The sequence below is a fragment of the Phalacrocorax aristotelis genome, chromosome 3, assembly GCF_949628215.1.
Source record: "Phalacrocorax aristotelis chromosome 3, bGulAri2.1, whole genome shotgun sequence".
In the NCBI taxonomy this organism is placed as follows: domain Eukaryota; kingdom Metazoa; phylum Chordata; class Aves; order Suliformes; family Phalacrocoracidae; genus Phalacrocorax; species Phalacrocorax aristotelis.
Window position 1 is genome coordinate 27,893,815 of NC_134278.1, and position 27,631 is coordinate 27,921,445.

Consider the following 27,631-nt stretch of genomic DNA (forward strand, 5'->3'; position numbering starts at 1 on the left):
TATAAGTTTTAAAATAAAACCTAGGGAAGCATGGTGTTCACATCCATCACTGCGGGTATTTTAAATGTTTAGTTCTCAACAGCTGGATCATTTCCTCCCAGTACAACTACCATGTTAGTTGTCAGCTATATTCCAATCAAAGATGGACTGTTGCAATGAAGACTTGACATATACTGACCTCTTCAAACCTGGCTCTGATGATTGTTATCCAGTGCTTAATGGTGGTGATGGAGTCCGGGTGGCAGATAGCTAGGATAGCTTCTCCCATACCTGTTGCTTTATTCAGTTCTGCCTTTTTCTCTTCCAGTTTCTTCATAAATTCCTAAACCAGAGGTAACAATTTCAATTAGATGTTGACAAAATTTTCAAGAGATATCTGAGTGCATAGTCTGGAAGGTCACAAGCCTCTCAATCACTCAAACAGGTTCAACTTGCAAGAGGCAAGTTTAATTTGTCTGAGAAAAAGTTAAAAAATGTTTAAAAAGCCTATTCCACATAAAGTGCTAAATGAAGCTCTACATTACCCCAGCTTGCCACTCCTTAAAAGCCCACTATACACCAGACACATGCCCTTATTAAAAAAAAAAGGGAAAATCACAGCATTTTAGAAGTGCTGTAAATCAACTATACGATGGTTAGAATCATTATTGGCAACATTTCAGATTACTCGATTTGTCTGTCAGTTACAGTAACTCTTCATAATAAACTATTAAGCTCCTAGCAGAGGCTGGAAGTGTCCAACTATAATTATTACACGCTCAGACAAGATGATAGAGGACTTCAGGAGCAGCTATACTAAACTAACACGAATGTGAAAACTCAGCAGCTGACACGGAGACACACAGCAAGAACAAGGACAGAGACTGCTAAATAACCAGCTGTTTCCAGAGGCACTGCCATGCATGGAAAATCTTCTAAAAGCTAAAGAATGTTTACAGCTTTAGACATACAAGCTCACAGCTACTGATGTTCCTAGTGAGTCCAGCAAAGGGTGGCAGGACCAGAACTGGGTGCAGGTGGGAAACAACAAAAATACCTGAAGGACCTTTCCCATCCTTTCTATAGTTTGCATTTTTTAAAGCTTATTATTACTACAATGGTTTTACTGTTCTGCCTATTTTGTTATGTCTAAATGTTGTGTAAGTCTGTGTGACTTTGTGAGCACCCTTAACTGGAACTGCCAACATCTCTCAGTGCCTAGTGGAATTTTTTGTTATGTTTTAACATCTTTAATTGGGCTACAAATGGAACCATGTTTCTGAAAGCTTAACTCTTCCTCTCTCCATCCATGAAGGGCTATTTTGGATTCCAGAAATTAAGCATCAGCCAAGTCAGATTCAAAATCACCTAAACATTGTAAAAACAGATTCTACAACAACTCCTAATGACATTATCCTGTGCCTTTACAAAGTAAATATGAAGCTATTACAAAATAGAAGTGTAAAAGAATCTCTCCTACCTTGTTCTAAAAGCCTGGAATAGGTAGGCTGTATATTTAAAGAGATTCATTACTAACTGATTTTGACTTAAGCTTAAATTAATGCTAAAGTTTACACCCAATCACAATAGCAGTTCATCTTACATAAAAATGTGTAAGCTCTTACAACATTGCAGTTCAAAATGGTTTTGGAAAAGCTGAGGTGGGCTCTAGTGAGAAATTACCAAAGAAAGACAGGGCCAGGAGGAAAACAGGCAACAACAACATTGTTTTCCCTGTGCAACTGTACTAGAACATCTCAAAATCGAAATCTATGACACACTACATAGAGTGTATTAAGCTTTCCCTCAGTAAAGGATACTAATTGTATTGAACTCTGTGGCAGTCCAGTTATACAGACACATTTACAAGAGAGGAGATGAGATGCTTCTCATTAACTAATGCAGTGCATTAACCTACTACACCTCTCAGTCCCTAGAGACGATGACAAGTGACAGAAACCTCTCTGTCTAGGATACCAGCATTCATTAAATCATGTGCAGCATTCAAGGAAAGAAAACCAGTAACAGAAATAGAGATGGACATTGTGGAAAAAATATAATTCTAAAGAAACCTTTCAACATGTAGCTGAATACAAATGCATTAAAACTATTTTACAAGAATCACAGTGATAAATGGAAGATACATTTCATATTTATGTAAATAATGTCAGTAATTTTGATTAGTACTGCATTATAATACAGACATGGTGTTTAAAACTAATATCATATATTACATTTTCCCTTATTTTCTGTTTTTCTTCTTCTTGAAAGCTAACGTTATAAGCTTAAGAGGAGAGAACACTCATTCAAGAAAGATTTTGCTGTATATGCTTACTGAGCAGTAAAGCAGCAGTGCCACAATCTTTCTTAGCTTGACAATTTCTGTATTTCTATTATTTGACTTTTAAGAAGACAATGTGACCAGGAGAACATCTTCTAAAGCCTACTAAAAAAATTTAAGTACAGTACAGCCACATCTAACACTGAGGTTGGTTGCACTGTGCTAGCGATGATTCTACCCAGCTGGACAGGGCTTCTCAGAGATGAACTTTGCTGTGGTTTGAGGTTCCTTCCAAGTTATGCTTCAGCTTTGGCAGCACAATTTTGAGCTTTTGTACAGAAATATTTTGTTAATCATGCAGAGGGAGAAATTTAAGATTTTTTTTTTTCTAATGATTTCAGTGGACCTAAGAGTTCATTCAGACAGTTCTTTCCTCTGTATTCAGAAGATCAAAAAATTAAATAAAAGGGAACTGATGAAGCACATATGGAAGAAAGGCAGCTAAAAGACAAATTTCGTTGCTTCAGAGACAGCAGGTTGCTACTGCCAACATTAGTCAGCATATGCTGATGCATACATACATTTGCCAGCTTAGGAATAGCACCCAGTTTCCAGGGCCCTAAATTAAATGAAAACTTCTTCAAGACATTGCAGTCCAGGTACCTTGAAAACTCCCTAGTCAAGAACCATTGACAGTCATACCCTGCAGGCATTTCTCTGCGTAGTAATATTCCCAAACTCAATTTAAACAGGATGCTTTTCCACTCTCCATTTCTTAAGTTTTATTATAACTTTCTTCAGAGCAATGATGAACTGGTAAGGAAGGAAGCTTCAGTACAGGTGGTAGGGTGCAGTGAGTGCCCAGACCCTTCTCCTGGTGAGAAGGTAAGCACCTGCACAAGGTGTACACACGATGATCTGTCATGTCACATGGCTGAGTTGCAGGAAAACAGTTAAAAGACTGCACAGTATTACTGGAACAGACGCAGAGATAGATAGGTGGTTTCAGAACCACATTCCTGTAGCACACACCACTGAGGACGAGGCACCTTGAACCCTTGGTGACCCACAAAAGCAGGGCTCTGCCTCAATCTCCACCCTCCAGCATCACTACCAACAAAAGAGATGAAGCTTTAACAGCTGTAGACACTGACGAGCAAGGCCTGCAAGGTGCAACTGTACCAGCAGCACAGAGCAGATATTGTAAAAAGAAGAGACAAGTACTTCTAGTGAGACACACACTGTTAAAAAGGTACTGAGGCACCAATGTGCTGACCTGACAGGGAGTCATGAGAGGTATGCTCCCTTCCAGGAGCTAAGATCTGAGACACCACTGAGAGGGTGCTGTAACTTGTCAAGAGCACAGATTACTATCTGCTATTACTCTTCCATGTGGGCACAAATGATGCTATAAGCCAGAGCCTGGGCAGAACCAAGGAAGACTATAAACCCCTGCAGAGCCAGTGAAGAATACTGGTGCCCACGTCATCTTCTATTTTACAAGTTGGAGAAAAATGGGCAGCCAGTAACAGATGAATAATGTAAATCAACTCTTGCCTATGTGGCTGGTGCCCCCTGAGGGTTTTGGCTCTTATCACAATGGGACATGGGAATCTTTGGCAGCAGGCTGGCTAACTGGGGAAGGCGGGCTTTAAACTGAAGGACTCGGGGGACAGGGTCCAATGTGGCAATGGTGGAATAAGCCAGGCCAACCAGAGCAGTGACAAATATGCCTTAGCTGCCTCATGAGATGATAGTCAGAAAACCGACCACCTCAAGGGTGTGCATGGCTATAGCCGGTCCTTGTGCACCCCTCCAGGGAAACATGTGTGCAAAATCACCTCTCTGAAATGCCTGTACACCAACGCACACAGCATGGGGAATAAACAGGAGGAACTAGAGGTCTGTATGCTGTCACAGGGCCACGATCTCATTGCAATTAGAGACATGGTGGGATGGCTCGCACGACTGGCGTGCTGTCATGGGTGGCTACATACTTTTTAGGAAAGACAGACCAGGCAAGGTTAAGTGGGGGAGTTGTTCTTTATGTGTGGGAGAACTGGAATGTATTGAGCTCTGCCTATGGGTGGAGGAAGAACAAATCGAGAGCTTATGGGTAAAAATTAAGGGGCAGGCAAATATGGGTGACACTATTGTGGGTGTTTGCTCCAGGCCACCTGATCAGGATGAGGAAATCGACACAGCCATCTACAGACAGCTGGGAGTAGCCTCACAGTCAAAGGGCCTGGTCCTCATGGGGAACTTCAACCACTCTGAGTATTTGCTGGAAAATATCACGGCAAGGTGTGCACAATCCAGGGGATTCCTGCAGAGCATCAAGGATAACTTTTTGACATATGTGGTGGAGGCAAGATGTGCTGCTGGACCTTATACTAAAAAACAAAAAAAAGGTCTGGTTGAGGTTGTGAGGGCTAGGGGTAGCCTTTGCTGCAGTGACCATGAGATGGTGGAGTTCAGGATCCTGCGTGGTAGAAGCAGGGCAACAAGTAAGATTACAACCCTGGACTTCAGGAGAGCCAACTTTGGCCTCTTCAAAGACCTCCTTGGAGGAATCCCACGGGCTAGGGCTCTAGAAGGCAGCGGGGTCCAAGAGAGCTGGACAGTATTCAAGGTCCACTTTCTCCAAGCTCAAGATCGGTGCATCCCCAGGAAGAAGCAGTCAGGCAGAGGAGCCAGGAGAACCACATGGATGAGCGAAGGGCTTCTAGAGAAACTCAAATGGAAGAGGGAGGCTCACAGTATGTGAAAAAAAAGGACTGTCCACTTGGGAGGAATATAAGAACATTGTCAGGGTGTGCAGAGATGCAATGAGGAAGGCCAAGGCCCACTTGGAACTAAATCTGGCAAGGGATGTCAAGGATAACAAGAAGGGCTTCTTCAAATACATCAGTAGTAAAAGAAAGATGGGAAACTGTGGGCCTGTGGCTGAATGAGGTGGGTGCCCTGGTGACACAGCATGCAAAGAAGGAAGAGCTACTGAATGCCTTCTTTGCTTCCGTCTTTACTGCTGAGGCTGGCCCTCAGGCATCCCAGCCCCCAGATGTGATAGAGAAAATCTGGAGAAAGGAAGACTTCGCCTTGGTTGAGGAGGATTGGGTTAGAGATCATTTAGGCAAACTGGATCCTCACAAATCCATGGGCCCCAATGGGATGCACCAGCAAGTGCTGAGGGAGCTGGCGGACGTTCTTGCTGAGCCACTCTCCATCATCTTTGAAAGGCCTTGGAGGACAGGAGAGGTGCCAAGGACTGGAGGACACTAAATGTCACTCCAGTCTTCAAAGGAGGAGGACCTGGGAACTATAGGTCAGTCAGCCTCACCTCCATCCCCAGAAAGGTGATGGAGCAGTTCATCCTGGAGGTCATCTCCAAGCATGTAGAGGAAAAGGAGGTTATCAGAAATAGTCAACATGGATTCACCAAGGGAAGATTATGCTTGACCAACCTGATAGCCTTCTACAATGGCATGACTGGCTGGGTCGACGAAGGGAGAGCAGTGGATGTTGTTTACCTTGACTTCAGTAAGGCATTCGACAGTGCCTCCCATAGCATCCTCATAGGTAAGCTTAGGAAGAGTGGGTTAGAGGAGAGGACAGTGAGATGGATTGAGAACTGGCTGAACAACAGAACTCAGAGGGCTGTGATCAAAGCAGCAGAGTCTGGATGGAGGCCTGTCACTAGTGGTGTTCCCCAGGGGTCTGTGCTGGGTCCAGTCCTGTTCAGCATATTCATCAATGACCTGGATGATGGGATAGAGTGTAACCTCAGCAAGTTTGCAGATGATACCAAGCTGGGGGGAGTGACTGATACACCAAAAGGCTGTGCTGCCATTCAGCGAGACCTGGACAGGCTGGAGAGGTAGGCCAAGAGGAGCCCCTTGAAATTCGACAAGAGCAAGTGTAGGGTCCTGCACCTGGGGAGGAACAACTCCATGCACTGGTACAGGCTGGGGGCTGACCTGCTGGAAAGCGGCTCTGCTGAGAAGGACCTAGGAGTGCTGGTGGACAGCAAAGTGACCCTGAGCCAGCACTGTGCCCTTGTGGCTGAGAAGGCCAACAGTGTCCTGGGCTGCTTTAAAAGGAGGGTGGCCAGCAGGTCGAGGGAGGTGATCCTCACCCTCTACTCCGCCCTGGTGATGCCACATCTGGAGTACTGTGTCCAGTTTTGGCCCCCTAGTTTAAGAAGGACAGGGAACTGCTTGAGCAAGTCCAGCAGAGAGCTACCAAGATGATCAGGGCACTGGAGCATCTCCCTTATGAGGAAAGGCTGAGAGACTTGGGTTTGTTAGCCTGGAGAAGAGAAGACTGAGGGGGGGATCTTATTAATACTATCTGAAGGGTGGCTGTCAAGAGGATGGGACTGGACTCTTTTCAGTGGTGCCCAACGACAGGACAAGGGGCAATGGGCACAAGTTGGAACACAGGAAGTTCCACCTCAATATGAGGAAAAACTTCTTTTCTGTGAGGGTGACAGAGCAGTAAAACGGGCTGCCCAGGGAGGTTGTGGAGCCTCCTTCCCTGGAGATATTAAAAACCTGCCTGGATGTGTTCCTGTGCCCCCTGCTCTAGGTGTGCCTGCTCAAGCAGGGGGGTTGGATGAGATGATCTCCAGAGGTCCCTTCCAACCCCTGCCATTCTGTGATTCTGTGATTACTCTTATAATTTGTTCTATAACATCGTGGGCATTACATTCTTGGTACTATTACTACTGCACTTACAAGAAGAGTTTTGCATGGGCTTAAATATGCATGTTTGCAGCCTCCTGTTTGGAGAATGAAAATGTGACCTCTATGCTCCTTATTTAGCCACCTTCCCATATCATTACTGCAATGTTAGTTTGATGGTCTATAATCTAGTATCTGCAATACCTATGCCACTGCAATATTTCAGTACCTAATGCATGTGAAGTATGACAGCATGCTGTTTCACCATGACAGAAGGTTAATGGATGATAACATCATTCTGCTGACATTTACAAATGACCTTGAAAGAAAAGTGTGTGCTGTTCTGCTCAGTGGTGCTAAGATGATAGATATACTTTTGCTACTGTATCAGTCTGTTACAACTGTCAGGTAGCATATATTCCACAGAGGAGTTTGCATCTCTCTCTAAATGTTTACAGCAACTTTCTCAAAGCTCATTACTTTCTTAGTAAGCCAAGATGTCACAAACAACAGCCCAACACCAGTATGGTCACTAACCTGCCAACTCCATTACATTTCTAGCTTCTCTAAACAGTTTCAAAAACAAACACTGGATTCTGGATGTTACTATATGGGATAGACTTTGCCTCCTTTCTTTTATTCTACCCCCAAACAGACCTATTAGAATGAAGAGGACCCTCTTCATTTTCTTGCTTACCCTGTGCTGGTCTATCAGTGTACGCAAGGCCTCTTCATCATCTGGAAGAACCCCATGGAAACGAAGGGCCTGCTCTGCCTCTGCCAGCCACTCCAAAAGGACATGGACAACAGAGTGGAATTCTTCTGCCTGTTAAAACACAAGAAGTCATGGTCACTCATGAGGGGATCTGACAGATACACTGCAGCTTTCACAAGGAGACCGAGCCCACATTCGGAGTCATTAATCAGCAGCAGTACTGGCACATTAACTTTGCATTAAAAAGTCAATGATATACAGTACTACATTTTCATAACTGTAAAAATACCTCATGCTTCCCCAAAAATTATAGTAAGCCTAAAAGCCTGTTCATGCTTTTACCCATCTGATTTATAGGGTATTTGCAGCTCAGCTGATAATGTCATGCCTTTATGCTGACAAATTACATGGGAGGTACTTTCATGGACCAGCTGGAGAGATGAGAACTGTATTTTTTGCATAGTCTAAATCAACGGTTAAGCAAAATTAACTGACAGCCCGTTGGTGACTGACCCTTTTATGTCTGGAGAAAATAAGAAAGTTCCTCCCTTGGGCACAGCCACATTCTGACAGAATTAGTGTTTGAGATAGCTCGAAATTGTGCCTGCTGAGAGACCGGAGAGCTGGACAAACACAATACCTTGGGAAAAGCAGGACAGGAATTTTGTACACAGTGGATGCATCACTATTGCAGGAGTCCCATCCTAGCATCGACCCAACCTAGTACATCTTCACAAAGCTGTACATCCATATTATCTCAGGTTTGGAAACAATACAGATGGACCTATTTATTTGGGATCAGCACCAGCCAATGCTGACACACAGTGCTCCAGGCTCCTGAGCGCATTCAGCACAACCCCGTTTTTTCTGCAGTGCACTCCACCATGAACTGTAACTGTGCCAATGTAAACAAGTTTTCAGTACACAAATTTACTTCCTTCCAATAAGGGATGAAGGGCATAAATATGATTGCAATCTCCAGCTTCCTGTGAAGGGGGCATAGTTCTTAATCACCCTTCATGCTTGACTCTAACTTCAGTGATTTCCTTAGATGGTAAGGTCTTTGAAACATTTGCTTTGCATTTGTGGTATAGACTAATAATAACAGCAATAATAAATGCGAAGAGGCATTATTTATGTGCTGTGGTAAAGGGATGGAGACAAGGTAAGCAATGCATGAGCAGGACAGTGAGTATTTTCAAATGAAATTAAATGAAATTGAATGACACAAAGCAAAAATATAATTAAATTTTTGGCAACTAGACTGTAAGGTATTTTCTCTGCTTCTTGTAAAGTACATGTAGCACCATTAGTACTCCTCTACCTGCCGAAGAGCTTGTTCCAGTCGTGTTTGCTTGGATACTGACAGGGCACAAACTGTCTCCCAGCGAGTGCTTAGCTCTTGCATTTGGACTTTGACCCAGGAAGAGTCATCACGACTGCCTTCTATCAGCTCTCTGGCAGAGCGCTTCAGAGCCTGGACACTGCTTGTTCTTTTTCCCAGCTCCTTCTGGAAGACCTAGGCATCACCAAATACATTTGATATGTTTAATTCATTAAGACATAATTATGTAAAGAGAAACAAAAAACCAACCTACCGGTTATAAGAAATCACAGTATGGATTTAGTTCAATCAAGAATAACTCCATCAAAGTGACTAAAAATGCACAAGTTCTGCTCATCAGATTCCACAGGATGATATTTACACTCTATCCTATCCTAATAAAACTGGAGTATGGTAGGAAGACGTCAGGCAGATCCTGAGAACCCATCCTGATGGGAAATCTAGCCTCCTTACCACGCTGGCTTTCCACTCTTTATGAAAGCAATTGTTCTGACACACTTGATTGATGTGCAAGATTGCTGCAGCAGGAAAAGATCAGATACAATGCTATCTAGGAGAAGGTTTAAAATAATAAAACCCCATCTGGGGGTCTGATTATAAGGCTCTAGATCTTGCCACATATTAATATATTTATGTGAGAGTATGTTCATGTTTGCAGATGGAACAAGCTCTAGTTACACAAAGAAAGCTCTTAGAAGATACGACAGTTACAGCATACTGTGCCACTATGACTTAGTTGTGATATACAGTGGGATTTCAGAAGCAATTCCAGCATACTTTAGGCTAATTTTTATAGACAACCCACGTTTCCAAATCTTTTTTTTTTTTTTCCAGGAGGGACAAAATCATCTCCTCACCGAACAGTCTTTGGATACTGGAAGGGACCTTCACCACATAATCCTCCCAGGCTCCAGAGCTCTGACTGCGTGCAGCCTTTGAAATACCAGTAACTTCAACAGCTGTTTCCTCTGACAGGCTGAACTGCAAAACTGGGATTCAGAGGCACAGTCCCACACCTCCTACACGCTCCAATCTCCAAAAACAATTCAGTAACAACACACTGCAGTTTGCCAACATAGGCTTCCTGAGCCACAGTCTAGTTGTATACTCTTCAACTGTAGTTAGTTGTATACCCGTGCATAACTTCAGTATTGCAACTACTTTTCTCCATGAATATACAACAGCTCTGCAGGTTTGAAAGGCTGCTGAAATCATGATGAGCGCACTGGACATTTGGTTAGCAGATGTACTAAATAAAAAGCCCTGTCTCCCCCCCAGAAATTTCCAGTAAAATAATTTTTGCCATCTCTTGCCCACACATATTCATAAACACACACTTGTTATTTTTGACATGATTTTCATAAATACAAAGGACAGCAGCATCAAATTGAATATCTCAATGCTAACTGGTGTCAATGAGCCACTAACAGTTGTTTTCTTCCACGTATGTTTTAGAGCATTTTTCATTGGTGACATGTTTGTGTTATAAAACTATTCCATGTTTCTAAAAATTACAGAATAGCCAAATAAAGATAGCACTCAAATGCTACACTTATGATCAGTCTAGTTATTAAAAAACAATATTTTTGGAATTACCTTGTGATTGTCAATCAGGTTCATCACTAAATCAATGTCTCCGTGTACTGGCTGATCTTCCGCTAGCTGAGGTTCAATTTTGTATAACCAGTCAATGAGTGCTTGCAGAGCATCAGTAAATTGTCCCGAAAACAACAGAGCTTCCTCCAGTTTATTTTGTCTGGGGGGTGGGGAAGAACAGATGCACACACGAAATAATCATTCATGCACTTTAAGAAAATGTTTTCAGCATAAAATGATAACCGCTAAGAGCTTTAAATCAGTGTTTCCCTTTCTAAGTAGTGGGGCCACCCCCCCACCCTCCCCAGTCCTCTGCCATACCATCAGGAAAGTATGCATTTCTAGTATTTTACTGCTTTGGCACTCAATTATCAAACAAGCTAGACATTCTAGTTTTACTTCTACACTTCTCCTAAGTCTTTTTCTTATCTCCTGAACAATTAGATTGGTTTTCATTTACCTTTCCACTGATTTTCCACAAATTGTATCCCACTTATCCCTTAGTTCACTCAGCATATCATCAAGTTTCAAATTGTCGTCAGCCAAGGTGGTTTTCTCTTTCAAGGAGCGTCCAGTCCTATTTGTTGTATCATACACAGAATGTTTGGCACCAAGAGATTTCTGGAATTCCTATATATATGGAGGAAAAGAAAACAAATACCCGTATTGCATTAACTGCTTACAGGTCACAGTTAATTAATCTTTGACATGTTATTTGCAATGGCAATTCTGAACTTACTGCAAAATTCCTAGTCTGCTAGTGCCACAACTCACCAGAAATTATATGGTGCTTGATACCAGCAGAGTTCCTGCCTTTTGGCCCTCTCTGGGAATGTAGCTCTATGCCTACTGGAACAACTTCTGGAAAACCCCTCCTTCAGTGGGAGCAATGATTCCTGTCCTATCATAATATTCCTAAACTTTGGCAAGGGGCTGCCTGGCAGTCAGAAGCATGCGAAAGAACTGCTACTTTGGGAGCCATGAACTGAGCAGTCTTCACACTACATTTTAACATGCTACAATTTCAAGCCAGTGTAGAGCACCCCAAGGGGTACAAAGGTCATTCTGGTTTAGCTCTGCATGGTCAAGCTGGGAAACCTCCAACCACAAGCATTTAACCCTCCTAAGATTGAAACATACTACATTTGGGCGGAATTAGATGCCAGACGTACATAGATCCAGGCACAAGAAGTAGCCAGGTGACATCCCAATAACTTGATTTGGGCTGGAACACATGATCACAAGCAGGTTTCTGTAATCCAGGGACTTTGGAAGATGACAGTGACACAGCAGTTACACCTCCTGCCTGTCAGCTCTGACAGCACCTTCTGCCCAGAGCCTCTGGAAGCTTTTCACAGGCACAAAGGAGCACACAGAAACACAGCTCATCTGATACCACAGAGGAGTTAACTAACTGACAAAGTAAATTATTAAATAAGGGAACACCGCCAAAAGACAAAACCAGCATTAGACAGCAGCTTTTAAGCAGCAGCAATGCTTAGAATGTTTTATTTCACACCTTTGTGAACTGATAGCAGGATATCAGTTTAAAAAAAATAATCACAAGTTTGCTTTAGGAATAGAGAATAATGTTTTTTTTTGGTCACAAAAAACAAACGAATAGGCCAAAAGAGTTTTTACTCAGTGTTTGATGAAACATTTTAATCTCTTCTCAGAGCAATATTCAGTATCATCACATCCAGGAAGGAAATGATTACCACTTACAACTTATAGTAATTCCTCAGGGCATATAAAGATTGCAAAGATTCCTCATGGTCACTGCTGACACATGCGTGCCTGCTCACCTCCCACTGGCAAGCTCTTTCCCAGCTGGCCTGCACCAACTTGTGCCACAGTAGCTCACAACTCTTCCACCAACCTTCCTATGTGTCCACATAGTCATCTGCTCTTTTTAGATATGAATGTGTGTCAGGGAAAGCTCAGGTAGAATGGAGGTGCCTTAAGTAGGAGGTAGGCACTGGACTATGCCATGTGGACAGTATGACAACTTTGCCTAGAGTGAATCAAGGTTCCTTTTTTATAACTTGCTTGGTATTTTGCACTGTACTGTCCTTACTTTAAGGTTATTTCAGGATCCAGAGGCAACTGAGGATCCAAATTTACCAGCAGAAAAAAAAAAGAGCATTTGTTTTGTAATTCAGTATTTCCTTACTGTCCTTTCATTTTCCTCATATAAAGCAAGAAGGAAACACACTTTAAGAAAGAATACAAACACCACTGTCAAGCTAGAACAACAATAAAAATAAAAATAATTTTCAAAATGAAAGTAAATTTCTTATTAAAAAGTTCCTTCAATACAAACAATATGACAGTGCTACTTTTATTTGATGGGGTTTATTAACGACTTAACACTACACACAGTGTTACTTGATTTGCACGAGGAAACACAATGAAATTGCTTCCAGAGAAGGATCATACAGGAAAAACAGATCTAGAAGTGAACAAAGGGTTGCAGTCAATTCATTCTATGAGAGACTACAGACACTACACTGTATCTATTTTCATTTGATTTCACAGAGGTGTAACTAAGAGTAGATTTTGGTTTAAGCTGCTAGGAGCAGACAGGCGAGATAAAAAAAAAAATCTCAGTAATTATCTACCTTCCTTCTAAGGAAGATGGGAACACACAGATAAAATTAGCCAGGTTCATATAAATGTACTGTAAGGAACATTCAGCATTAGCACAGGAATGGATTGGGTGACCTAGTAAGGGTTTTTCCGTTCCTGACTTCTAAAAATGAGAAAAAACTTCTGATAAACAGACCATGAATAACCCCCAAAAGTCCCTGGCAACACACTAGATATGAGTGAGAGAGAAAACATATTATCTTGGCTTTTCTCTTTCAGGGCCTTTTTTTTTTTTTCTCTTGGCAGTAACAACTGGCAAAGAGTGAGTCCAAATTATTGCTTACAGCACACACAGAGCACACATTCAGTTCAGATAGCAACATCGTTAACGAAATGGAGCAAGGAAACCTTCAAGGCTGGACAGAAAAGACAAAGACAGACACAGGGGGTATATGTGGGAGTGGAAGGAAAAGACTCAAAATACAAGGAAGGACATTGCAGTGTTGGGAGGTTTGACAGCTCATTAAAAAACAATTGAGTTGATTTCTTGGGGGGGTTGTTTGAAGTTTAAAGTCACAAAGTTCACAGAACTCTCTCTCACACACATTCATCTTTTTCCTCCATATTGCTAGTTTCAATGCTAATGCCCCTGTGCCACATTCTATCCCATTTCTTAACGAGTAAAGAGACTCAAGCAACTCAAGTAGCTATTCTCTGTAGGCATTTTATACAAAAAGAAGCTGGAGAAAAGATATCAAGAGAAGTGATGAGTCCGCCAATCCATGTGAGGAAGCTTGGGCTCATAAAACGAAACTGCTGTAGGTATAAAGAACAAGTGGGATTATCAAGTTTAACATTCCAGAAGAGGGGAGGAGAATAAAGACAGAGTCAAACCTCAGGACCTGAAAGGACCTCAAAGCAAAGTCATAACATGTTGACAATACTTGTAAAGAATTTGAACTTCATATAAAGAAAAGAGTGGAGTGGAAGGATTAAAAGGTTGATCGAGTCAGAGAAGACAAGAAAGACTATCTTAACAGAAAGATTCCCCCACCCCACTCCCTAAATTCGCATCACTGACTTAAAATTCTGGCAAGAGCAGCAATCCCAGAACAAACTGAAATTGCAGAGTTAGCCTAACAGAATATTAATGTAGGTTTTATCTAAAAGTTTGAACAGCAAACATAGGTAAAATGATTTTTGCTTGACCAACAGCCAACTTTCCCATATTAAAGGAGAATATTTTGGTGGTTGATAAACAATACTTAAACCACCATATAAACTGTGAAATGATAAAAATACAAAAGCAGACCAATGCAGTAACCAAATCATTAATATACATGGCAAAACTTGTTGGAGGTAAAAGCAATCATCAGAAGCTATACTGAGAGGGGAAACTTAGATATGCAAACCCTTGGGGATATTGTGCAGAATGGAAAAATAGGAGTAAATGGACAACAGTAAGACTGACAGGAAAAGCAGAAGTAAATGTATGCCAAAATGTAGAAAAATGAACAATCTTTCAATACTCTGTCTCTGATGAAACTGCTCCAAGATAAATCTTGAGGCACAGTCTGTCTCTGAAGATTCTACCACTTACCCACTTGATCCTCAGTAATATATCATTCTAGGCTCTTTACAAAAGTAAAAATGAACTACTTCCATCCTTTTACTCTGTGTCTGACAGAACTACAGAGCTTTTACATCATTATTTGTTTGAAAAGCCAGGTCAATAAGGGAGATTTTTACATTTTCACCTACAGTAGCTGGGTTTGTGGAAAGCTGGTTCTGGAATTTTGAATCCCATTAAGAGAACTACCTTTGCTACTAACGGTGTTCATTGTACTTCCTAGAGGATGTAATTACTATTTCCACTTGACATAAAAAGCAACTGCCAATCAAAATACAAGATTATTTTTCAGTTTAGAGGTGGTCCTGTAGCATTAAAAGAAAAATCCCAACCCAAATAACTGGATGGTAAAATTGTGGTTTAAGGACTGAAAAAAAAAAGCCTGTAAAAAAAATTCTTCAGAGATTCCTAATCTGAGACAGTATTACTTTGTTTTTTAAAGTTCCCTTGGCACTGTATTATCACGCCTTTCCTCTTCATAGCTACCCATTCCCCCCCAGATCAGGTACTGTGAAAAGTTTTTTTTTCCGCTCCCCACCTGTACCACCCCACCATTTAATTTGATGCTAATAAGCACTCCATTGTAGTGAGGCTACAAAACTACTTCCTTTGCTGATTGAACAGTACAAGGCTGACAGACTTACCTACATCTCACTGAGAACTGTGCGTTTTGTCACTCATGACTCACCTTATGCTGTGCAAGCTGCATTTTTATTTTGTCAGGGTCATTTGCAATTTCAAGATCTGCATCCAAAGATTTCTCTGACTCTTCTAGCCATTCCATAAGTTTGTGCCAGGCTTCATGGAACTGCAGGAAAGTGAGATTTGCACACATTTTAAAAATCACTGGTTCATAAAATAGTCCGAAAACATTAAACCCAACCAATTCTCTACAGGCCAAACAAGTACTCTGCAGACTTCAGAAAGATTTGGTGTGCTTTTTCTCCCTGGTCTCTCAAACAGGGACTAGCCTAACCATGTGTCCACTGGACTTAGCCTCCCTTCTCCCAGGTGAATCAGCAACCTTTAGTGTACACGATCTGCACAATAGTATGAATCCTTCAAAGACATATTGGTAACTTCTGTTGATGTGTTGGTCATTCAGATTCCTACATTTTTAGTAGTAAATAGCAAATACAGCAAGAATGGGGCTTAGCTATTGCCTATATGTGACAACAGCAGTGAATCACTGGGGAAAACTCCTGTCTGGATGGCTGCCCAAGATTTTCCCTGGGACGCTCATAAACGCTCTCATTATATCAAATGCTATCTTGACGGACAAGGAACAGATCCTTGATCTTCCTTCCTGTTTCAACAAAAAGAGTGCTTTAGGGGAGGAAGCAGGAGAAAGACCAAAGATTCAACCAGCTTTCACAAAGCAGCATCCCTTTGGGATTTTATTTTTCTAAGCTGGTTGTTTCTCTGTCTGCATCTCTTTTGACAATTTTCTTGCCTGGGCTGCCTACACTTGAAAGCACAAGGAACTAGTTCAGAAACCTCTCAAGGCTCCTGGACCCTGTTGTTCAGGACTGTGGGATCAGGCCTTGACACCAGTACCCTTCAGTACTCCTTCCCTGCTCTGCATAGACAGTTGTTGTTCTAAATTAATAACTTATTTTATCAGCTCTGTAGATGGATATAGAGATGAAATCCATCTCATTGCAGAACTGCTGTGTGTTTGAATGCACAAGAGAAACTGCTTGAAAATAAATCACATTTGATTGGCTTATGGGCTAATTTATTGCTCAGAGAAGTTCTTACTCCATGAGCTGAGTGGCAGTAGCAGTGAACATGGGAATGTGGTTTGGCTGTGAACATGACCAAATATTGATCGGTCATGTTCAGTGAATAAAACGAAGCTAGAACTTCCTATTGACATTTAAACAGATTACATTCCTCTCACACATTTTGCATCTTATCATTTATGTTCCTCAGTGAGGGGGGAACATGAATCTAAGGAAAAAACATGAATGCTCCATGGTGAGTAAAACAGTGTTAAAAAAAGGTCTCCAGGTTTTTAAGGAAATAAATGGAGATACCTTGCCTCACAGAAGATACTGGTCTAGTAACTAACTGAAGAGACTGAGAAAGTGCCGAGTATTAATTAGGGTACGACGCGAACCTGAGATTAGTGAAAAGGTTTCATCGCATTCTTTAAAATATACGGGGTTGATTATGAAACCTCTTTTTGAGGACAGATGGCACTAATATACATCTGGAAGCCATACTGTAACTTTCTTCTTTCAGACTACCCTGTATTGCAGACAGAAGTCACTGCTCGGGTTGAAAATGACGCTTTCACCTCCCAAATGAAGTGCTCTATGATTGAATCACAGAAATTGCTCCACTAACTCAACAGTGTCTGTTACACTAAACCCAGACTTTCTTGAAAGTGCTTTAAAGCACCATATTCTTCAAGAATCTGGATGTAATTACAGCTAAGTTCAAAGAGTTGTACAACAGCTGTTGTCCGATTACCTGTTTGGCTCTTTTCCTTGCATCATCCAAAGCTCTTCCCCTTTCAACTAAGCGTTGAACTACTTTTTCCCATCGACTCTGTACACTAATCAGCAGATTCTTAATAAGGACAACATCCTGTTTCTGGCTGAAATATTTCAAATGGGTTCCAGTTTTATCCAGCTCTATGATCTGATCTCGATGAGAATTCACTTCTGTGGCAAAAACCTTGGGAAAAAAAGGAGAAAATTACTCTGAATACTATGTTGCTCAAGCACTGAGTAAACACTGTAAAAAAACCAGTCTGATAAAGAATGATGTAGCGAGAAAGACTATAAAATGCGATTTTAAAACAAATTAAATGTTTTCCTGAGTGCCAGCGTTACAGTGTTCATTTGGACACTGCTGAAGTATCTCCACAGAGTGGGAGAAAAACATTACACATCTGTTTCTTTACATACCTTGTGTTCATCAATTTGAAACAACACTGTGTCCAAGATAAGACTTGGCCGAGAAGCTGCAGTTAGAGTTTGCTCAGCCTGAGTAAGCCAATTGATGAAATCTTGAAGTGAGTTGTGGAACTCCATTGCTAAATTGAGGGCTTCTTCCAGTTTGGTCTGTAAAGATACGTCATACTTTAATAGCAGTTGATATTGTGCAGGGGCTTCAGCCAAGTAAACCATTTTAGTTCAGCATTTTGGAGTAAACCACTTCAGCATTTAGTTTAGCATTTTAAAACATTTTTCCAACTCAAAGTTTCTGAGTTTTAAAATAACAGCCTACATTTGAGCATATTAAAGGAGATGGACAGAAGAGTAACAGTAAAATTATGTATGATAGATGAGTAAAAAATACAGCACCTAGTATCAGGATAAAATTTTCCACATTAGAACATTACATCTTCTACCATGTAATCCTGATGGGACATACGGTTTTATCAATTTCAGTACAAAACCAGTAGAACCTCAGAAATCTACAGTGGCAGTACATTTGGAAGAACCTCGAAGAGGTAATCCAATTTAGTCTCTTGCACTAAACAGAGCACAAGTTTCCTAGACTGCTTCTTTTTAACAGAGCCCAACTGTCATTTTGGTTGCCTGAACTGAGACTAATTTTGGGTATAGAATTTTTGTTGATCATGAGACAGCAGCCAGATATTTACTTTCAAACAATAACACTGCTGGCCCTGCTGAGCACTCCAACCTTACAGCTTCCTGCAAGAAGGTGCTCATGTTGGGTATTAATTAGTTTGACATTCTTACATTATACAGTTACCTTAAGAGACACCAGCATTCTTACTTTAAAATATAACTAAGTTGTGAGTTAAATATTTATGCTTTATATATATCAGGGCTGAAAAAGAGTTCCTCTGTTTGTAATTACTTATATTCTTCATTGTTTGATTAAGGTAGAACAAATGGACGATACTTCATAAAGGAATAAAGGCAAAACAAAATTAATAAGAAAATGTATGTTGTGTATCAGTGAAATCACTGATCTACATTAGAAGGTAGTCACTTGAAGTAAGTGGCAGAACAAGCAGTGTTTGGGAATTTTAAGGAAAAAATGGATAAAAACTAGGAAAATTAATGCAGCAACTGTGTACTCAGGAGGAGATAAACTTGAATGATGAAATAATTTTATTCACTCTCTCATGTTTACTGTAATGAACACCAGAAAAGCCCTACCAAATAGCATTAGCAGTGTCAGATAATGTATTTCTGTGTGACACACTTGTGCCATTCTCACCCGTCCTTCCCCCAATTATGGATCATCAACTTCCTGAATCCCATTTTTCCCAGTACTTTCTAAGCATACCAATGAATTCTGCATAACTGCCTCTACAATTGATTTTAAATCCAAAAGATCAAACAAATATGCATGCATAAAAGCACTGAACATTAACATCCTCAAATACATGATTTACGCTTCTCTTTTTTTATAAAAACACGTACTTTTCTTTCACTGAGCTTTGTTTGTACTGATTCCCATTTTTCTTTTAAGTTATTTATGTCCTGCTCAACGTTTGTTTCAGCAGACTCTGGGCATCTTGCAAGCATCTGCTGGCCTTTCTGCATCAGACACTTATACGTCTCTTCTTTGGCTTCAAAGGCAGCACAAAGTTCCTAAATAAAGACAGTACCAAAAAAAAGGTCAGGTAGAAATTCAATACTCTCTACAAATGCTAGTATAATATTTATTCCTCCCCCAACATTTAGTGGGTACGATTAAGACTAATAAAGGAAACATATGTAATTAATAAAAAGCCAAATGAGCAAAGAAAGGGCCCAATTCTTCAGGAAATGAGAACTTGCATTGTCTGTCAGATGTTTTCTCTGAAATCCAAAAGCTTGGCAAAGAAAGTACTATGCACTTATTGCACAAAATTTGCTACAACTTGGTTGGTTTTAGGTCCACCTGTAGCTGAAACACAAAAAGTGTCAGCATCATACAGCACGCTGAAAGCTCAAACCTGTCCAATACACCTTAAAAAGTGGGAAGGACAACTTGGGAGGGCTGCTTTGTCATACATAGTCTCTTTTGATTTGCCTGTATCTTCCTTGACTCACTAGGCAAGAGCACTGAAGACATTTTATACATACAAAGAAAGCTGGAAGAATAACGGTAACAACTGTTTTACCTGCTAACTACTAACTATTCTGTTTTAACCATGTTAAAGATGAGGTGGCAAGAGACTAGGGGCTCCCATGCATCTCTCTGACTCAAAAGCGCATTTGTAACAGACCACCCAAAACGTACCAAGGAAGTTGCTGCAGACTCCCAAATGAGGAGCATCTTCCAGGTGATGAGCAGTAAGTGGCTTGCAAAAGGAGAAAAAGAACTTTTTCCTCTGATTCCCTGGACAAGAGCCCAAACCCAACGTTTTCTGTGGGTTAAGAGACACTGTACACAGGGTTGTACCTGACCACAGAGGAGAACAAAGCAGGAAAGCAGGTTCGAGATTTTAACAGGACAGAAAGTGTCCTTGCTTGCTTTCTGAGGACTATGAAAAGTGGTGTCACCTAGCCTGCTTCCTCCTACACTCCCAACCTCTCTACATAGCTCCCCAGAGCATCTTATTTTACTGCAGCACAAGAACCCCTCAGAAGTAAACACAGGGAGCGCAGCACAGGTGAGACACAGCACAGCAGGAGTGGCCCCAAACACCGGGGCTGGGCTTAGTCTAAGACAGGGGCTCATCACAGTGGTTAATTCTGCAGTACAGTCACACTCTTATGGTGGCAGGAGTTATTTTAAAGGAGGAACGGAACAAAATGATTCTTCTAAGAAAAGGAGAGGGAGGTTCTGAGCAGCACTGGGACAGCCAAAGAGGCCTCTTTTAAGCCCCTTTCCTGCTGGTGTCCTGTAATGCCTCTTCATATCTTTCGTTTTCTTGGAGCTGCCTCAGCTGGAAAAGCTGCCTGTCTCAACTCCCTTTGTGAACTGATTATGGTTGAGGGCTCTTTTATTCATATCTATAGAAACAGACCTTATATACTCAAGAAAATCATTCATAACATTATTTCCAATGAGAAACAAATCAAAATACAGTGCAAAACTTTCTTTTTTAGTTACACAGCACAAATTAACATGGTTTATATCACTTAGGGGCAAGTTTGAATCTGGAACTGACGATAAACAGTACTCAACATGACAAGTGGCCTCAACATTTCAGCTGCTCCCATGCCCCCCCCCAAAAGATAGTCTACATATATCTGCCAAGATTTAACTAAACTAAAATCAAGACCTATTTACTAAGGGTTATATACATTAAATGATAACAAGTCAATGCCCGCAGTTATATGATGGCCCACAAAAGAGTAACAATTTGTTAAAATGTACATGTACAGTTAGAAAATGATTGTACATATGGAGTAGCTATTACTGGGGACACAGTCACATTTGTTCCAGCTATATTACTACATTCATTTTAAAGATTCTTTAACTAATCAATTTGTAAGTGCAATAGGTATAGAAAATTTACATAGTAAAGAATATAACAAAGAAATCCCTGAAATTTTGCAGGGAAAAATTTTGATCTTGATCTGACTAAGTCCAGGATGAAAAAAATGGAAAGAGTTCCACTGACTCTCATGGAACTGTGATCATGTCCCACCCTTGCAGGAAAAAAAAACCAACCAAGCAAGCAAAAAAAAAAGGCTTTATTTTTTCCTTTTTAAGAGGAGGATTGGGGGGTTCAAAACCACAAGGTTATTTCTGTGTTTTGTCCTAGTTTCCTGTCGTAACTGATTTTAAAACTGTAAATTTTTTTCCTTCTCAAAATTAGTTTCTGGTGAATTTTGGAGGAAAAAAAGAAAAAAGAGCCCCACATTGGTGGTCAGTGACCGTTAGCATCACTGCAAAACAAAACCTGATTTTTAAAGCTACGACAATGCAGCGTTCAAATGGATACCGTGTCAAGCATATTCGAGTTCAAGGACAGTTCAGTAAATATCTCTTACATCTCAGCCAAGAGTTCAGGAGTTTAGATCACTGGGTTTGGGCTTATATCCTGGAACAGCACAGCATGATTTTACAGAAATGGAGCACTATGAACCACCTTTCTTTGAGGTAAGAGATCAAGTTTAAGTGGCTTTTTTTTTTTTTTTAGTTCTATGGTCCTACAGGGGGGCAGAGAAATCCTTATAATGTTTCTTAAAGAGAAAGGAAGGGAAGAAAGAGAACAACTCCGGCATTCTGATCAGCATGCCATTTCTAATTACAGCAGAGCCTCTGTATGAGCCAGTAGTCCTTATATCTTTGTTAATGATGACTTTAATGTCAGCTTTTGTTAGATAAAGAATAAAGGGTCGAGCCTCTAGATCCCAGGTCCAATGAATATGGATCACTTTTAGATTAATCCTCGTATCTTAGGAAAAGCATAAACGTAGTTATGGGGACAGAAGGAAAAAGAAGAATAGGAATCACTGGAAAATGTGCAAACACTTTCTGTTTTTCTTTCTGAGAGTAAGGATGCAGAAGTTCTTTTACTTCTGCCTCCCCGCTATTGCTGGTTCAGCTTTGGGCATCTCCCAAATGACTACTTTTCCTACACTGAAAACAACAGTGTTGTTATGAAGGCTATTAAAATTTTTTAAGATACTGTACAGACATTGTGATATATAGAACATGCTCTGTATTTACCATAAACACTCTTGATAGTTACTCCTGAAATGCAATTTGCAAAGCATTCTAATACTGATACTTACCATATGGGTATTAAGCTGCTCTCTTGCTGTTTCTGGTAAGCCTCCAACAGGTTTTGATGCCAACAGCTGACGTTCAGTGTCTGTCAGCCATTGCTGCAGATCTTCAACTTCACCATGGAAACCTTGGGCCTAAATTATACCATATTATTTTAGAGCTTAAACATTCTCCATTTTAATACTAGCTCAGATGCAGAAGTATACTGGCAACAGATTTAATCAGGTATTTGCACTAATCAAAGGAAATTAAAGGGGAAAAAAAAACCACAAAGGAAAACCCCAAACTAAACGAAAATTTAAACTAGCTCAATCTAATCTAAATGTTAAAAACAAAAACCATGGAAATCTTCAACGCAGGCTAAGTGAGCAATTGTGAGATCAATGTTTTCCCTGAATAATACACCTATACAGAAATTTCATGCTTTTAAAATATGTGGGCCAAAAGCTGAAGTCTTGATTCATCACTATAAAAGACAGTGGCCAGCTATGGAAGACACAGCTGAATTAAAACTTTCTCCAAATTCAGGACAATATGTGCTACAGTTAGGATTTAGGCCAACTCCTAATACATATATCTATGTATTTCATGTAAAAAGACATTTTTCTGAGTTATCTCTTTACTTGACCATTTCCTGTTCACCTGGATCAAGGCACTGTCCAGCTGCTGTTTCCTTTGTTCTGTTTTTTCCAAAAGGTTTTGCCAGCGCTGATTCAGAAGTTCCAATTTGCTCCGTAAATTACTTGCTTCTTCAACAGCACTTGATTCAATCAGGTCATTTCCTGCTTTCTTAACTGCTTCCACCGTAGACTGATGAGCTAAAACATCATTTTGTAGCACCTACAATTGTAACACAGTATGTGTGACTGGCCGTGTTGATAAGTTATTGAATGAACGGCATTACAGTGACCAAGCTAGTTCTAATCCAGTGACAAGGCAATAGTTTAACATCAGCACAGGTATTAGCTATTAAAGCTAATAACTAAGGTCTCTTCAATCAAAAGCAGTAACAGACCTCTCTGCCAAAATGCTACATTTTATTTTTATATCTTGGGAAAAACAATATATTCCTACTGAACAGATATATTTCTTTCTGAAATTATTAAAAGTTTCTGGTACTGCTCGTGAAGAATTATTTCTTCGCTTTCCTTAATCTACTACATACTTTAATGGGATTTTTCTTCGGTTTTGAGGATAAGGTGTGAAAACAGTGTTATATTTAGTAGTGCCAATTGCTTGTGGAGCAGTAGTCTAAGAGAGGAGAGAGAGAAACAGGAATACCGTGTGCCTGCTGTACTACACAACCACCTGACTGCCATGATGTCTTTACATGCATTTCATGTCTACAACTCGTTTCACATTATGTCAGGCCACCAGAACACTTCACCAGTGCTAAAAGCTGAGGAATGATTATACTACTAACACCACAAGACCTCCTCCCTCTGGTTGAAAACCTGTTATCACCAATAAAATGCAAAAAGTGCATTTGGGAAAAAGATGCTGTTTTCAGAAAGATTTAACAACAACAAAAAAGACAGACAATGCTTTAAAATAGCAGAAATAAAGAGCAGAAAAGGAGAATGTGCGAAATGGTTGGGAAGGCAAGTTTATGACTGCTGTCTTCCATGGAGTCTGGTTCAAACTCACCTCCCTCAAAATGCTAGTATATGGAAAACACATAAAGCTAAATACAAAGGAACTTTTAAATAAACTATACAGAGCACTTGATGAAACAGCAAGTCACATGTAGCCCTTGTATACAAAACACACATCACATTCGCTTTCATTCTTCTAAGCTAAGCACTGGAAATTATTAATTATTTTATTTTTCCTAACAGGGCAAAAAAAAAGGGATATTCACAGCAGCAGATGCACCTTATCCCTTCCTTCCTGCTGAGGTTCACTGAGAACAAGGTCTATTCTTTCCAAAGTTATTCAAGAGGTGGATGTTTTTCCAGGCTACCACAGGATGCACTACTGTGTGAACTTTCTATCCTATAAACTATGTGCTATGAAAAGGAAGCAGATTCATTCATGTGTTTGCTGAACTCCTTCAGCACTGAAGGTAGATGAAGTCATAAACGATGTCTGGATGCTTCTTCAGTAGTAAAACACTTCTGTTTGATAAGAATATAAAAGCTTTATGGAGTGGAAGCTGGATTTATAACTTTTTTTTTTTAAAGGGCCGGTTTCTAACAGCAGTCACACAGGACATGTAGATATTTTACTCTGCTCAAGTTCCAGCTGACCACACAAAAGGCTTCAGAAGCTGCATAGCTGCATTACCACAAACAATGAAAATGCCTTAACTATCTTTGTATTGTCAATTTCAATCAATTCTCTCTAAATCCAAAACAGACTCTGAATACTTTTCACATCATACGCAGGCCAAAAATTGAATGGCAGATTTAAAGGAAAGGAGAGGGTTTATGAGGTTAGTTTGAAATCTTCAGGCCTAGAAAGAACACATCATGAACAGCACTGAGTCACACAAAGAGGCAGAGAAGACCTCTTGCTCCTGGGAGATACTCCTCAAAATAAAAGCCCAACAGAAGAATTCTTCTATGGGTTCCAAGGTCACAATAATTAGTAAAAATACTAAAAGAAAAAAAAAAAATTTAAAATTATCCTACATCATATGTAACAAAGAGAAAAAGATGGGGGCATGGATACCCCTAAAGTTTTCAGAGAAGCATTCTTTGTGTTAATTGCACCCAGCTGAGATACAATTTTGCAGAATTCAAAATGACAAATCACTATTTTCTGAGAAGGAAGAAACACGAAAGAAAGATCTGTAATGGTCACGTGCATTTTGTGAGACCCGGCCTAAACAGAACTAATCAAGGAGTTTATTGCTTCAGGGTGAGTGGCAGCTTCTATAACTTTTGAGTTCCCTGGGTCAAATTAAGGTGAATAAAGGTGGAGACTGGGGTGAGCTGCCCTTTTTGGCTAAAACCTATGCCACTTGCATCACATATGTGAGGAAGCAAAGAATATGGAGGAGTAAGAGGAAAGGTATTAGTCATTTCCAAGCCTGCATTTCAGCTCTAATCTGCATCTTGAAAATCTCTATACAGAATTATTTATCAGGTTTTACTACAAGACTCATCACTAAGATAAACATCGAAATAACGTTTCAGTTAGTATTCATTATAATTACATACATGATGTTTGGCAAGTTCAATTTCAATAGCCTTGGGGTCTCCACCCACAGGTTTCTGTTCATTCAGCAAGTCTTCTGTATGCGTCAGCCATGTCAGTAACTCATCCAGGGCATGCTGGAACTGCCCCAAGGCTAACAAGGCACCTTCCAGCTTGTGCTGTAGTAAAAATAAAATTAAAATTGTTTCACAATGCTATTGATTTGGCTTGCATTACCATTAGTCACCATAATCCAGAGCAGAGTCCATACACATGATAGCATTAAAACCAGGGAGAAACAGTTATCCAACACAAGCAACTGCTTTATAGTTAGAGCTGAGTTAGCAATTCCCCTGTAAAGCCTTACATTCCAGGCTTAAATTCCTGACCTTTGAAGCCCCCATGTAACCAGAGCAGAGTTAAGTTTGAAGGTTCTCTCATCAGAGATATGACAGCTTTTTATCGCTTAAAACACAATTTAAATATAAATGCAATTTGGTGTGTGATCTTTTTAAAGGCTTTGTTGTGAAATTTTTCAGTTTAGAAAATAATACACTTCTAAGCACTGCATCTTTAGATCTCTCTTCCACTTTGATAATTTGAGGAAAGAACACTGAAACAGTTTAATATTTAAGTTGGCTTTTTTTTTTAAGCGCTCAGTTCAGCAGCTAATATTACTTCTACACATATAAACATGTTTTCAACTGCTACTTAAGATGTCATCAAATAACCAAGATGAAATAATAATGATTCAACATGGGACTGCTGACAGAAGAAATGACAAAAAAATACTGCTGAGGGTTTAAAACCCATAAAAACAACTCAGTTGTAAAAGTCAAATTCTACTATTTATAGTTCTGTGATTTCCAAACTGAAAAGAATAAATGTGTAAATTGATACAAAACATTATGCATCATAAAAAGCTTTTCTCAAAAATCTAAGTCATGAATAAAGCCCCCCCCTTCAAGTTTATTTACCTGTCTATTTATAATTTTTTCTTCTAGGCTGTCCCACATTAGTTTGAGCTCTGAGAGAGGGTCTTGAACAGTGTGCTTGTCACTCTCCTCTGTTACCTTCTTCAGCAATAGTTCTGCCTGATGGTTCAGTCTTTCCATTTCTATCTGCTGCTGATAAGCTTCTGTCTTAAATTGCTATGGTAAATGGAAAAATAATACAAATACACATATAATAACATAATACAAGTAATGATCATCTTGAATATAGCATAGTATGGCAGTATCTAAAATACTAATGCATCACTGTCAACTTTCATGAATTTGGGTTTTTTTTTTTCCCAGGGTCAAAGTGCTTGTAAGACACTGATATCCAGACAGTCCCAGCTAACTGAAAATATGCAACAGTGTCTTACTATTCTAGCAGATATTGCTAACTGCAACCAGAGGATTATAAAGATTATAAAGATGCCCAATAGGAAAGTATTCTCCAGTGATCTCCCTAGTCTGTAGAAAAGGCAGAATGTATCTTGACTAACTTCTAGCTCGTGTGGTTGTGATAATACTTTAGATTTAAAATAAAATTATTCTTCAGAAGAGCTGAAAGCAAATTTTCTTTAATGGAACACCCTCTCTTGCACACGCAACTTGGGCAGCAGTCCAAACACAACTTGAACGTGTGTGTTCTTCTGAACTATGGAAGAATATGGTTCATTTGAGGTTACATCATAAAATAAACAAAGTGCCCAGAGTCAAAAAACGTACAAGTGAGCAACAAAACCAAGGACATGCCCTGATCATTACACATCCCTGCTTTTTATATATAGCCTACCAACATCAGGAACATGCTCAGTCAGATCCATACAGACAGGTTTCTAAGTTAGCCTGAAATTTTGACTTTCAGCTTACTCATGTACTGGGAATGTCGTGATCTGTGTGAGCATTTACACAAAGCCTATAACGGCAGAAGTGAAGCTTTGGAGGCATTCTCTCAGAGCCTCAAGGAAGCGATTCAGAGTAGAAACCAGAAAATATAAAAGTCATAGCAAAAGAACCCT

At 40.1% G+C, this 27,631-nt stretch overlaps 1 protein-coding gene across 7 annotated transcripts in view; it reads right to left on the minus strand.

The window, feature by feature from the left end:
- Positions 1 to 27,631, minus strand: part of DST (dystonin) — a 316,847-nt gene that overhangs the window by 20,314 nt on the left and 268,902 nt on the right. For all 7 annotated transcript variants that reach the window (XM_075087012.1, XM_075087006.1, XM_075087009.1 and 4 more), the window contains 13 exons: positions 26,598 to 26,771; positions 25,644 to 25,799; positions 23,122 to 23,319; positions 22,485 to 22,613; positions 19,230 to 19,400; positions 17,736 to 17,891; positions 17,296 to 17,502; positions 15,506 to 15,625; positions 11,059 to 11,228; positions 10,599 to 10,758; positions 8,982 to 9,176; positions 7,640 to 7,768; positions 179 to 322 (listed from right to left, as the gene is read on the minus strand). In XM_075087012.1, coding sequence (XP_074943113.1) covers positions 179 to 322; positions 7,640 to 7,768; positions 8,982 to 9,176; positions 10,599 to 10,758; positions 11,059 to 11,228; positions 15,506 to 15,625; positions 17,296 to 17,502; positions 17,736 to 17,891; positions 19,230 to 19,400; positions 22,485 to 22,613; positions 23,122 to 23,319; positions 25,644 to 25,799; positions 26,598 to 26,771 — 2,109 coding nt within the window. The remainder of the gene's footprint in view (positions 1 to 178; positions 323 to 7,639; positions 7,769 to 8,981; positions 9,177 to 10,598; positions 10,759 to 11,058; positions 11,229 to 15,505; positions 15,626 to 17,295; positions 17,503 to 17,735; positions 17,892 to 19,229; positions 19,401 to 22,484; positions 22,614 to 23,121; positions 23,320 to 25,643; positions 25,800 to 26,597; positions 26,772 to 27,631) is intronic.